Source organism: Manacus candei, unplaced genomic scaffold (genome assembly GCF_025592945.1).
Source record: "Manacus candei isolate 608988 ecotype Guabito, Panama unplaced genomic scaffold, ASM2559294v1 h1tg000016l, whole genome shotgun sequence".
Lineage (NCBI taxonomy): Eukaryota > Metazoa > Chordata > Aves > Passeriformes > Pipridae > Manacus > Manacus candei.
This window is the reverse complement of record NW_026138064.1, coordinates 2,956,321-2,970,720: the sequence shown is the minus strand read 5'-3', so window position 1 is coordinate 2,970,720 and position 14,400 is coordinate 2,956,321. Positions and strand designations below refer to the sequence as shown.

The following is a 14,400-nucleotide window of genomic DNA, read 5'->3' as shown; positions in this document are numbered from 1 at the left end:
CGAATACATCTGAAAGATGTTACTGAAGGATTATCTAATGGACTAGACTTATTCAGAGGGTAGACTTGAGCAAGAAAGAAAACAATATTCATGTATGCATACAGTAGTAGTAATTATTACTTCACAAGCAAAAGCATAAATTCAAGGAATTAGAGATACAAAATTTTCTCTGCAACAGTAAGCTGGTCTTCCTTTAGTGGTCAGCACAGTGTTTTTACCTTACAGGTGTCCTTTATGTTCAGTGTAATTGATATAAAATGATATTCAGAGGGGTTTTGGTAATTTTTGTTCTTTAATGGTTCTAGGCCTTGGTTAACACAAACTACTACAAGCTTCTTACTGTAGAAACAAATATTTGACTGTGTTTCTGAACTCTTTTACATGACATTTATATGGTACTTTTGTACTTCACAAAGCTTCTGTGGGAGGAAGGCATTGTTACGCTTATTTTCTATTGGTAGTCTGAGATACAGAGATAAGAGAGAAAAGTGGTAAATTATTCAGAACATCCCATCAGAGATGTGTGATCTGATTTTACAGATCACTTAGCAGTTTATAGACCTTAAAAATCCAAAGAAAACTCCAAGTAAAGTTGTTGCTCAAGAGCTTTTCAAATCAGACCCCAGGTCTCATGTCAAACACTTAGAAAATTAAGAATATATAACTACAGACAACTGTAGAAAAATGTAGTGTAAATGACTTGGCTATCTTCACACACCTTGAGAAAGATAAAGCTTAGAATATGATCCTCAAAGGTATTCTATGTCTTTGTGTATAATGGATTATTTTTCAGGGCTCAAGAATTAAAATTTCAGAAATATTTGTATGAATTAAGACAAAATTTAATTATTGTCCAATTTTTGTGGGAGAAAACTGTTTTCGTGTAGTAAAGGTGTTTGTGTTTGAATATTCTTAAGAAAAAAAATTATTGGTATCATTTACAATGTAAATAAGTTAGAAAATGTCCTGAGAAAATGCCACAGTGAAACATTTGGCATTCTCTCCCCTTCCAAAAACACTCATATTTTTGCAGGTTTATTCACAATCATCACTTAACATTCCCATATCCATTCTTGTCTCAGTGTCCTCATTCACTAGACACTTTTTCAATTTTTTAATAAATGAAGAAAATGAATGAATCACCTCCAGTCTATGAAATGAATAAGACAAGGTCCTACTTCAAGGTTGTTTAATTCTCATGCATTAAAGTTGCAAGGCAAGATCCATTTGTCATTTCCTAACTTCAGATGCTGAAGTTACACAATGCAAATTGCATTGTGTGCACACACCTGTGCATGGCATTTTAAGATGTAAACTGATTTCCATGTTGTACAGTATGTGATATGAAACAAAAGAACAGTGAAATGTAAATACTTTCAGCTCTTTTCAAGGCTGTGGAAGGGGGACAGGCCAGGACTGCATGTTGGTTTGCTCAACCCCCACTCTCCATTCAGTCTTTCTCACCACCATTAACATCTTGTCTCAGCATCTTTACTTGACCAATTCAGTTCTTCACTTACCATCCTTAGACCTGTTTCTCTGCTTTCTGCCTATTTTATTCAGTTATACTCCCTGTCATCTGTACAGCAAACCATCTTTAGTCAATTTTTTTAATAAACTGTCCTCCAGTATTCTTCAATTATCAGTCACCCTTTACCTTTTTCCTCTACTGTGAGTTTTTTTAAACTTCTTCTTCAACTAGTAAAGATAACTTATCCTGAGATTTAACAACCAAAGCCTAAGACACATCTGAATCTTTCTGTCTTCACAATATTTTGAAGCCTTACAAATTGGTAAAATTTATGAAAATTTTCAAGAAGATGGCAAAGCATGGCTGAAATAAAGGACACACATGCCAATTTATTTTAGGACTTATGAAAGAATGTACTATATTATTTCAAAGTTGATTGTTTTTGGTATGGCAAACCTCTTGCCTCTGATCCAGTTCAGAAATAACTGCAATAATAGGATTTAGACTATAGTTCCAAGACCCTATTGAATAGACTGTTTGTACAGATGTGATTTCATTTTGGTTGGGGCACCTGATGATTTTTTGTTCTATCAGAGCATGATATAAAGTAATTTTGGTTCTTTTTATACTGCTCTGTATTATCTTCAAGTAGACAGATGGCACCTGATAATGTCTCTGGCAACAGAGAATTCAATTTTTTTATGGTGTTTATAAAACAAAAAATGAATTAGCAGTGAATTTGTTGTACCATAATTGACAAAAATCATAGTGTTTTTTTGTCTTATACTCAGAGTTCAACACTGGATTTAAACTCCTGTTAAATTGTGGTTACATAAAAAAATCTCCCCTCCAGTGGTTAAAGTTTGGCAAAGTTTCAAGCAAGTGAAAGCAGGGTCTTGTAGTACAAAATGTCAGTTACCCATATTATTTGCAATTTTAATAGTTCAATTTGTAATAAAGAGGGTATTAAAAGTTAAGAATATTCAAAATAAAATCAAAATTCTAATCTACTTTCATCTAGAAGAATTCTAAATTCATCCAGTGAAAATTGCAAATTCTCAGAATGCCCCACTAATAATAAAAATCAAGGAAGTAGAGCAGAAAATATTTGGTATATAATAGAAGATATTCAAATTCCCTGAGAATGACCCTCAGATTTATAATACTGATTTGAATCTATGTGGAAAAAAAGAGATTATTTAAGATAAAAAAATTTAGAAATATTATAACTTGCTCAAACCAAAATGATGCCATTAAAACAAAATTCTCAAAATGTCTATGAAGTGAAGAACCTAGTATTTAGTAAAGTACTATTATAAAAAAATATGTAACCATAAGTGCTTCCAAGACCGCAGCATGATGTATATATGCAGTGAAAGTCTCTGCATATAAAAATGAGTCACTTACTTGATCAAGAGTTATTTAGCAGCAGGTTTTAGGGAAAAAAAAAACTTTAAAGGCATTTTTTATGCACTTTCTTTTTTATTGCACTTTCCAGTACTGCCACAAATGAAACAGGGGAAGTAGATTGAATGCATGACTGACACCTGATCTCCTAGGAAACAATACAAGTGCAAGGAGCTCATAGGCACTTTCTTTTACCCTCATTTCCTCCTTTCTCACAGCCTAAAAATTCTAAACCATAGAGAGTTTTTAGAGATCAGCAATAAAGAAATAAAAGTCAATTATTTTATGTGTAGAAGAAAAGAGACAGTACAGAGAGAAGCTGGACAATGAGATTTCACAACAGTGAGAAAGAAAAATTACTTAGGGCAAGATTCCATCTGGGTTCAGTAGAAAGAGGAACATAGTCTTTTCATGGATTGGCATAATCAATATATTTTGAGCTAGAAGTAATGGAATGATAAAAAAGCAAAATTCATTATGATAGTCAGAATGCATCTTCCAGCTGTGGTCTAGACAGCCAATGCAACTCCTACAGAAGTCAACAGAAGTCTTAGAGTTCACGTAAATGAGGTATCTGAAGCTACGTGGCCATTTAGGTAATGTTATTGTGAAATCCTAGAAGCTCAAGTATTTTAAAAATAAACTGGATAAAGCATAAAATAGAATTTCAAGTAAGAAGTAAAGGTCAGTGGTGAGGATCTAGCTCAGAATTCTGAAAAGAACATGAAAACTATGTAAACTGAACCTCTGGAACAAAACAATTTCTGAATTTACAGTACTGTGGGTTTGATAACATTTATGGTTTCACACTGTAATCCAAAATTTGATTTAATTCTCATTCTACATGGAAAATGAGAACTATTAATGAGATTTAACTCCTATTTTACATATTTCCGTTAAAACAGGGAAGAGGGACAAGAACTTACAAGAGATCATCAAGTAGATTGTATGTACATTTTACAGTGTATTTGTGTGAATACCTAAAATGAAAATGGAGAATAACTTTAAAACTAGTCCCAGCAAATATGTATTTGGTGGATTTCTGCCAGCAATTGCCTGTATAGACTTGAAGTGTAACAGAAAGCTTTGTCATAGGTATGCTGTGCAAAACCATTACAACAAATTATATGTTCAACTTTCCACCTTGCAACCCCTGACTTTCAGGGCTATGTATTGGAGGGATGACAACTCTCTTGGAACTCAAACATTAAATCCATAGTCTTGATTTAGGAAGACACTTGAATATATTCAAACTCCCTTCTAGACAGAGATGGAATTACAGAATACTAGGTGGAGTACTTGAGTGCTTAAATGTTGTTGGAAATTGACAGTATAAGTATTTTACACTAACTCTCAAAATGAAGGAGAAACAGGGACTCTTTGGCGTCCAGCCAACAAATAGATTTCCCTATCAATGTTCTGTGATCCAAAGAAGCTCCCTTTCTGTTCAGCCACATCTTTCTCTTTCCTTTCTTTAAGTCCCCAGCAGTCCTTTTCACCCTAGTTTGCCCCCTTGTCTGCATTGTTTATTTTACTCTGGGTTGCCTTCTCATCACTCTCACATAAACTGCTGAAGTTCATGTATTGAGAAGTTCTGTCAAAGTTAAACTCCCAGGAGGAATGGATATTCCATCATGCAGACAAACATAAGAAATACTCTATGGATTGAGACCAAACATACGTAGAATGTTAAAGCATCAGGACTTTTTTAACACATACTGCGAAACTGATCTAAATGCTTCCAAAGTCTAAAAAAGTTCATCTCCTCGCTACTCCCTCCCCTTCATTTTACAGAGGTCATTTTGCTGCTACTGCCACTAAAATAGTTGCCCAGGCAAGGAAACTAACTAGCTAAGATATCTTGATTAAAAATTTTGCCTTTTAAACTTTCAGTTAAATTGGATTTTCTCATGAGACTTCCCACTACATTTTGCAGGTGGATTTATTGCCTTAACTATACTTGTCAGATCACAGTTGTCTTTAAATTTCTCACCTTTCTTTCCTGATCCAGCCACCTAAATGCTTTCATAGTCTTTCCACATGACAGTAACCACATTGTCCCCTCTCTCAGTTCAGTGTGAATTGCAACAGCAGGTTAAAATATGTCATACCCAAGACATCTCCGGGATACTTCACTCCACACACACCTACCTCCTTCCATTGACACATCTCTAAACTAAGGATTACAAGGAATTATAGTAGAGAAAATGCTGCTTTGGATGTGTGGGATGTAAGACAATGCCCTGCAAGTAGAACGCATCTTTGCAACTTCACAAAGGTATTGTCATCCCTCCTTCCTGGTCATCTGGTCATCCCTCTTCTGTCTGCTAAACACAAATCAAAGTTCAGAGAATCTTCATAGTTCGTGATTAGGCAAACTCAAGATACACCATATAACAGACAGAAGTAGACAACAGACAATGTCCATGGCTTCCTGTTAACATCTGACTGAGTCCTTTATCATACTACTTGTTTTGTTTCTTTCATATGTAAATTTTACTTTTCTTTTCAAAAATAATGTTCTTCTCAGAAACACAAATGTTTCTAAATTGATTTTTATCATAACTGAATGTAACCTGTGTGAGTGTAACTTGCTGCAACTTTTTTTTTTAATAATGGATGGTGAAAACAAATTATCTAAAAAGCTGTAATATTTATCTTTAATTAACAGATCTCTGCAGCCATTATTTTGATAGCTTGCCTAGTTTGTCAAGAAAACTACATGGTACTGTCTTTTCCATCTTCTTTTTCAACCATTATTTCACATTTCTATTTTTATGAGGTCATTGATTAACCTAAAACAGAAACTGATAGAATTATGGAATAGTAGAATGCTAACATTTGGAAGGGATCTTAAACATCACCTAGTCCCAAAGCCTCCTACCATGGGCAGAGACACCTTCCACCAGACCAGGTTGCTCAAAGCCTTATCCAGAACATGGCCAGGGCTGGATCATCCACAACCTTTCTGGGCAAACTGTTCCAGTGCCTCACCACCCTCACAGTATCTAAGCAAAACCTGTCCTTTTTCCATTTGAAGCCATTTTCCCTTGTTCTGCTGGTACATCTCCTTCAAAAAAGTCCCTCTCCAGTTTCTTTTAGCCCCTTTAGGCACTGGAAGGTGCTATAAGGTCTCCCTTCTCCAGGCCGAACAACCCCAAAACTCTCAGCTTGTCCTCATAGGAGAGGTGCTCCAGCTCTCTCATGTTGAGTTAGAATTCTGAGCAGCTGATACAAAAATTGTAGTAACCAGAATATAATAGGACAGTTTTCAGCAAAAGTTGGAGGGTTAGAAATCATATGATTTTGGCATCTTGTCTGAATTAAAGTTGCTGTGTCCCCTGCAACATCATTCCTCTGACAAAACAAAATTACTTATTCCCTGAAACAGCCTGTTATCTCTTGAAAACATACTCTTGTATGATTTCTACAGTTTGCTGAATAATGTACCTTATTGAGTGTCAATAAGAAGAAGTGGTGTCAGTCGGTTACAAGTACAGTGAGTGAAGTTACTGTCCTTTTCTTGGCCCATGAACTTTCTGTCATACTTTCTCCCCATGCCTTGCTGATGAAGTGAGAGGGTAACTTTGTGGGCCCTGGCAGCCAGCCAAGGTCAACCCAACACAACACATTTACTATATTGAAGTTTTGAAACAACACAAGACAGTAAAAAAAAAAAAGGGGTTGTGATGCTTATTTCCTTTGCAGAATTACTAATTAATCTTACTGAAGATTAACAGAATTCCACTGCACTAGCATGAGTGCAAAATATGAAACAGCATAATCTAAAAGAGGATTTTTTTTAGTGTGATCATATACTGGTACTACATACACATTCACATGTGGAGTACATGACTGATTAATTTTGCAAAGCATAAGTGATCTGTGCTTTTAGACATCCACAGGTACGGCAGACATGATAAAGTACTGATATGCCTCAACCCTTCCCAGAGTTCAGTTGGGATAATTAAACTAGCACTAAAAATAACATATGTGCGTAATTATCACTGTCACTCTGAAGGTGTAGACCTAATAAACAAGTGGTCTGTCTTATAGACCACAATCTGGTGAAAATTAGTAACTCTGCAACTTGAGAATTTCTCTAGACTCATAACATTTTGCCTTATTTGGATTCAGTATGTGAAACAGAATTTTGTCATTCTTTGTTCCATATACTTTTTACAAGCTTATTTCCTGCAAATATTATATTTATAGCATAATACCTAAGAGTTATTCTTTCTCAATATAAAAGTACCTTGAGGGGTTCAGATGAGAAAAAGAGCCACAAAAATACTCCATGATTGCATGGGATCTGTTCCTCTCTAGGGTCCGGAGAAATCCAAGGATTCAATAAAAGCAATTTGAAGGAATTATACAAAAATAAATTTTTTTCTACCATGAACTAATGCCTGTTTATATTTTGGCAGCAAATCTACTGAACATAGTATTGTTTTTCGTACACACATGGATGATGAGCACAGCTGGTTGAAACCAACCTGAGGTGGTTGAAATGAGCTCAAAGCTGGTTTGTGCTGTTATCATTCTCCTGGAATAAAACTGACTTAAGCTGGCCTGTTTTGCTGACCTTATAATAGATCAGAATCAATCAATGCCACCTGCAGCTGGATCTCAACTGGAATAGAAGTCAGAAATTTGACTAGTTCATCTTCATGGCTGCTATCATCAACTACAACATTTTCTAGTCAAAGCAAACTTGCAATGGCAGACAGAATCCTATAAAGACCATGTGATCTGGCTTGAGCTTTCTCTTCTTTTGAAAGGTATGCATGTTATTAATCAAACAGTAGTATAATTTACAACACTGACAACCTGTTTGTCGCATTTTAAGTGGTGCAGATGTCAAGCAGAGAATAATGTGGATTAATGTGACTTAAGGTAGCACATTTCTGATGAATGAGAAAAGGTTTTCTGTAATCCATCTTGCAAAATAAACTCCATTATGTGGAAAATATTAGAAGTCAGTCAAGACATAAGCAAGCAATAGAAGAGTGAGTTTACTCAAAGTTTACAAAGCATATAAAAGAATTAACGAGTTGTTTTCAAAATATTATCTTCAAATTTAAACCCTATGTCTTCTCATCATGGAACAGTGTAGTAGAGTAAGACAAGGCAGTGAAACATCAGGGGATACATCAGGGAAAGAAAGCATTTACACACAAATATTATTTCTTTTAAAGGCTGGTGTAAGTAACGAGTCTAGAAAGATGGTAAAATTTAATCAGCATGCTAACCTTTGGTATAAACATAACAATATAAATTTGAATTCCCTTTGATGTACTTCAGGCATAACTATTCACACAAGTCTGTGTGACCATGTATCAAGCATTTCTCAACAATTATATTTTCTTGGGAGAAAAAGAAAAGCCATTATCTCTGTCAAACACATGTATTTCACTTGTTTGGGTTACATACACCTTCAGGCAAGAAAAGGCGACTATGATCACCCAGCTTTTCTCCATAACTGTATAAAAGTCAAAGATCTCACCCACTGAGTTCTGCATCAAGTATACAGATGTACAGATGTACAGATGTAGGCTGAGGTACAACTTCTCTTTCATAATGTCAGCAAGTCATTCAGAAAGGTTCAGTTTCTGGATTTGGTAGCATAGAAACATAAATAATAGAGTTTGATTTATGTTCCTATTCAAAGTGGTTTTATACCTGCACCATCAGTCTTTCATACTCACAAGTCATCAAAATGTAAAAGCTAATCACAGCTAAGCATAAGCTCACATCAAACTCCTACCTGATGCTGGTTAGTAAGATCAGAACCAGGATAGAATTTCTATTGATCTTACAACAAAAGAAGGAGCATTATAATGTTCTTAGCATTTTGAAGATATTTTGCATCCTCTACTCTACAGCATAAAGCTGTGTACATTACACTACGCAGGCTGAAGCTAATTCTAAACCAAATTATACAATTAGAAATAAGCAATGTCTAATGTACATAATAGATATGAAGTTAGCTTAGAGGTGAAAAATCAGGGCATTTTGCAAAAAATACCAAGATAAATGGTGAGGGAGGGGAGCCATAGACCAAGTAGTGCAAATCACCAGGATCCGTGTCTAGGTCTCTGCTAGGAACACATAAAACTAATGCCAGTTTTGGCTCTGCTGCACTTTATGTTAGGGAATACCACTTTATTTCAAGTCCAATAAGCTTCACTCTGGTGATTACAATATCCAAATAATCGAGTAAGATGTCACCATCTAATGTTGTGCACTGGGCAACTGAATTGTGGGTTTCCAAGAGAGAAAAATCTATACATATCAACAACACTTCTACTTGATTTGGAAGTGTAGATATAGCTATTCTCATCCACCTTCCTTTTTTTTACGGATACCTTGCCAATGTTTGGGGTTTTTTTAAATCCTATTCCTGAGAAAAGAACTGCATTAATGATATGTATATCGACCAGCAGTCCTAAGCAATAAACAGTACTGTACAAATAACTCAGTGCATTTCTATGTAAGGTTTATGAACTGAAGAAAGACTCTTTGATATTAATTTTCCTTGAATGCAAAAGCAAAGAATTCCACAGGCAAAGCAAAGAACCTGCCAAAAATCTATTTCAAAAGTATGTGTTACCATGGGTTATTTCAATGTAACCTACTCTGAAAGTCATAGAGTCTTATGCTAGTGTTGAATGCTACATACTCCTTTTGTAGGCAATGTATAAGATAGTCTGACTTCAAGCTACTCAATCTTGTAATAAATCCTACTAATCATAGACTGTTTGCTGCAACTCTACTTGGTTTTGTTGCTTCAGCAGGCTTCTTCCTGCATATGCACACTGATTAAAAAGTACAACACAGGCGATTGTCATAAACTTTTCTCCATGTTTGCATTATCCAGAAGTAAATACCCAAGCACTCAAATCTGGAACAGCAACAATTTGATACCAAGTAAGTACTGACAATCATTACGTTTTTCAAAAATGCATTTTGTTAAAATGATCACTTTCATAGTTTTTGGTCCAAAAATTTTCATTTCCAGGTAGTAATCATGAAAAGTGTAGGTGCCAGCATCTGTGGTGTTGGGGCTTAGGCTTTGTGATTTCTAATAAGTATGTATATTTTTTTCTCTCAAAAGCCCTTCTGAATGAGTATGTCTAAAACATTGCTTTTTGTCATAAATAGGACAACATCATTAGTGGACCATCAGTAGAACATGAATTGCCTGCACACAAATAACAATCCATCCATATTGCCCCCAAATGAATTCATATAAAGGAGACACAATGCTGCCTACCTGCGTATTCAAAATGAGCAAAAAACTTCTACAAGACAAGTGTATTATCCCATTCAACCCTGTGGACCTTGCATAAACAAGGATGTATACATGATGTTTTAAAATTGTCACAGAACTGTAAGTTATATGGTTGAATGCACTATTTTATAGCAGTCAGGTAATCAACACTGTTTGTAGACTGACTAGTTTAGCTAGATCTTACAATATTTCCTTACAAGAAATATTTAATTACTTCCAATTATTCTTGTTAAATGGGCTGCTAGATTGCAGTTTACATAGATTTTTTTGAAGTTACATAAACTGATAGAAATCTGCATGGCCAGAAATGACTTGTGAAACTGTGTATGGAAGATCTTTGAAATTCACACCAAAAGGGCAACAAAGCTCCAGCAGAGAAATTAGTTCTCTTTTATCTTCATATCATGGCTATTCTACAGCTGTGAAAATTGAAATTTTTTTTCCATTTCTAGGAAGACAGTTTCTTTTGCATCTTGACAGTCATTTGCAAGCGCTTGTTCTGCTGCATTTTTTCTGGAAACAGAACATTTAACAGCAAACACTTTGAGAGTCATTTAGTCATTGCTGTTAAGGACAGAAAGATTGAAAACAAGAAAGGAGACACCTTTGCAGGAAGGATAACAGTATCTCATATCTTCTCTGACACTTGCCTTTAATTCTAAAAGGTTTACTTCTTTGTTTTTTAACAAATATAGGTAGACTGTCTTCTGGATTTTGTAGTATAAAAAGAACTTCCCGCTAAAGAAGTTTGAGGGCTTAATAACCCAGACAGACCAGATCTTGTCAACACTATACTCAATTTCTTAGCCAAATTATAGTGAAAGATGAATAAAATTAAGTTCAGAAGTGTAAAATGAAGAACATATAATTTAGCATCAGTACACACTCTTACTCTATACCATGAAAAGCATTTCTCATTTTCTGTCGGTCATATTGTTAGCTTCTGTAAATGCATCATAAAAGGTGGTGTCTATTTGAAGAAAGAGCCCCAACCAAGCAAAACACAGCAACTAACATCTTAAATTTTATAATTTAATCTTTTACAGCAGCCAACTTTAGTGGGTTGAAAGCATTTTCTTTTGTGGTAATCTAAAGAAATTAGGTATGTTGATCTTTTGCAAAGCTCAGGTGAGTAAGGACTATCTTGTGTATCTTGTGTAGTTCTTATTTGCATGCTGTGAACAAATACATATTTGTCATGGTTTCCCCCCCCCCCCCCCCCCCCCCGGTACTAGGGTGGTTGGGCTCAGGAGAGTTTCCCACTGGAGGACTAATCGGAGCTGTCGTTTTTTGCTACTGTGAAGTTAGGTATCAACAACCAGTCGGAAGTGAGTTGGCAGAGTTGGCGGAGTTGTGTATGAGAGTGTGTGAGAGGGAGAGAGTAGCTGGAGGGGTGGATGGGCCCTCCCCCCCCCAAACCCGGGGGGGCCAGTGCCCCACGGCCCTGGCTTAGCCAGGGTTGGAGGCAGCATGTAAGAGTGTGTGTGTGTGTTGTGAGAGACTCACACCCGTTAAGGTAAGAGGGAGAGAGGCAAGCCCCTCACGGGGAGGCCAAGCCCTTCCTCCCCAGCCTGCAGCCAGACTGCAGAGCTCGGGACAGCTCATAACTAGACTGAATGCCTGTAGCCAGCGAGGGGGCTCCCCCCCCTTCCCCGCCACTGCATGGGGTGGATTTTAAGGTTCAGTATTTTAAGCTGAGCCAAGGAGAACGGGCTGAAAGAAGCTCGGTGCCAGGAGAAGAATAACTCCAGGAGACATTGGAGACAGGCCAAGCAGGCTCGGAGGTGCCCTGCATCGGCTTTGGATGTAGACTGGCGAAACTGAGAGCTGCAGCAGCTGGAGAAGAGTGAGAGAGCCAATTAGCAGCAGGCGTGTCCTGGGTAAGGACTCAAACCAGCATCTTACCCCTGGGAGGAAACCTTCACGGAACCAGGGAGGAAGGACTCAGAGCTATCTCCTTGGACCTTGTGATGAAGAGGAGACCTCAGCAAGTAGCTGAGACTGGTGAGGGGTGGTCAGAAGAAACCCTTTTCCCTGATACCCCAATGAGAGAGAAAGACTGTTAGACTATCAGCCTGAGGGCTTCTCCTGAACTGATTGTGGGAGGGGCTCAAAGGGGTGGTAGGATTGTGTTAGTATGGTGTATATAATCACTTTTCAGTTTGTACACTATTTATCTTATATAGTTATAAATGTACATATTCCCTTCTGCTATGTTGAGTTGTGCCTGCCTGAAAAACTACTCTTCGATGTTGAGGTAAATTGAGGGGGAGGCTTGAAAATTGGATTTTTGGGGCTCTCAAACCACCACAATATAGACTGTGTTCTATTTGCCAAACAGAACTCTTATTGATTTCAATTTTTGCTGTTAGGATTCTTAGTATGTGTTACAACTGGATTATATGTGGAAAAATCTGTTCTGTGAGGTAGGTTTCTTTGAGGATTATGACTGGCTTACACTGATCTTGGTGCTTTTCTTCAAGTGTTTATTACGCCATACTCTTTTGTAGAGTTTTCCAAAAGCACTGTATGCCTTTGCTAACTGGTGTCTATCTCTCCGTCGATTTTACCATCTGAGGAGATGAGGCTACCTAGGCAATTAAACTGTTGGACTGATTTGAGCTCTGATTGGCCAATGGTGATGTGGGGATGATGGGGGACTTCCTGAGGTGCAGGTTGATGGAGGACCTCTGTCTTCTTTAAGCTGACTTCCAGCCCAAAGAGCTCAGCAGCATCTGCAAAGCAGGATGTTAAACGCTGCAGAGCTGCTTCTGTGTGGGCAACAAAGGCGGTGTCATCAGCATAGAGCAGCTCCCGGTGTTTACAAAGCCATAGTGTTGTCTACTCTCTTATATGGTTCCAAATCATGGGTCATCTACCGCCACCACCTGTGTCTCCTAGAACGCTTCCATCAACGCTGCCTCCATTCAATCTTAAACATCCACTGGTCAGATTATGTGACCAATACGTCTGTTCTAGAACAAGCAGCAGTCACAAGTATTGAGGCCATGTTGCTGAGAACGCAGCTGCGATGGGCAGGGCACGTCTCAAGGATGAAGGACCACCGCCTCCCTAAGATCATGCTCTATGGTGAACTTGCCACCAGCTGCCGCATGAGAGGAGCCCCAAAGAAAAGATACAAGGACTCCCTGAAACAACATCTCAGCCTTGGCCATATTGATCACCATAACTGGTCTACTCTGACCTCCAATCGGGAGGCCTGGAGACAGACCATCTATAACGCAGCTGTCTCCTTCGAGAACACACGCAGGATCACCCTCGAGGAAAAAAGGCAACGCAGAAAGAACCGTGTGTTGCAGAATACACCATCTAAGGAGTCTTTCTGCTGTACCTTATGTAATCGGATATGTCTGTCACGTATTGGCCTCATAAGCCGCCAGCGGGCCTGTAACAAATGTGGGTAGAGCCTTCCCAAATCTTCGTTTGCGAAGCCTAGCCATGATGATGATGACTGGCTTAGTGCATTTCTCAGAATGCACTCAGAATGTCTTCTCAGAAGACATATAGATCTTGGCATTAAACTATGCTTAAGGGTCATTTCTTACTGTAATTTAATATTGGAATTTTAGAACTGACAGGACCACCAAAAGGTGTCACCATAAGGAGCCATCAGAAAAAGAATAAGAGCAAGCATGTGGGCTACACACAGTTTTATAGATAAAAATAAAATAGTTCTCTTTTGACAAAGATCTGTCATAACTCATCTTGCCTGCCCTTACAATTCAGTATATAAAATCATACCTAACATATATCAGAAAAGAACTCAGACATCCTCTTCCTTATCTCAGTAACTTACTGAACCTCATTGTGTTGTGCCTCACAGCATCTTTCAGTTCAGAAAAAAGAATGACACACCAGAGAAATATATTTAATACTTCTTTTTTTTTCCCAATAAGAAAGTACAGATCAGAGTTTCAGCACATATGGGAATGTTATTATTTCCCCCTACTTATACAAGTCTGGGTGTATTTCTTTATTTAGAGATGTTAAACACTTAACTCTCTCCATATACCAAAGTTCTACACATATATTGAAGAAAAACTTCAATACCCACCTGTCTCAAAGTTTTATTCAGAAATATAATTTCACAATATAATTTCACAATGTTTATGTTGCGACTTTAACTTCTCGTTTAGCCCACATATGGCACTTCATAATTGTAAAAAAACAACTTACGAAGCTGCCAGAAAGTCAAAAATCTGCTTCC

The 14,400-nt window shown here is 37.4% G+C and overlaps 1 protein-coding gene across 1 annotated transcript in view; it reads left to right on the top strand.

Annotated features, from left to right (window-relative positions):
- LOC127468896 (uncharacterized) overlaps positions 1 to 13,597 on the top strand; it is a 76,381-nt gene extending 62,784 nt beyond the window's left edge. The window contains exon 2 of the mRNA XM_051782527.1: positions 12,768 to 13,597. Coding sequence (XP_051638487.1) covers positions 12,920 to 13,597 — 678 coding nt within the window. The 5' untranslated portion in view covers positions 12,768 to 12,919. The remainder of the gene's footprint in view (positions 1 to 12,767) is intronic.
- The last annotated feature ends 803 nt before the right edge of the window (positions 13,598 to 14,400 follow it).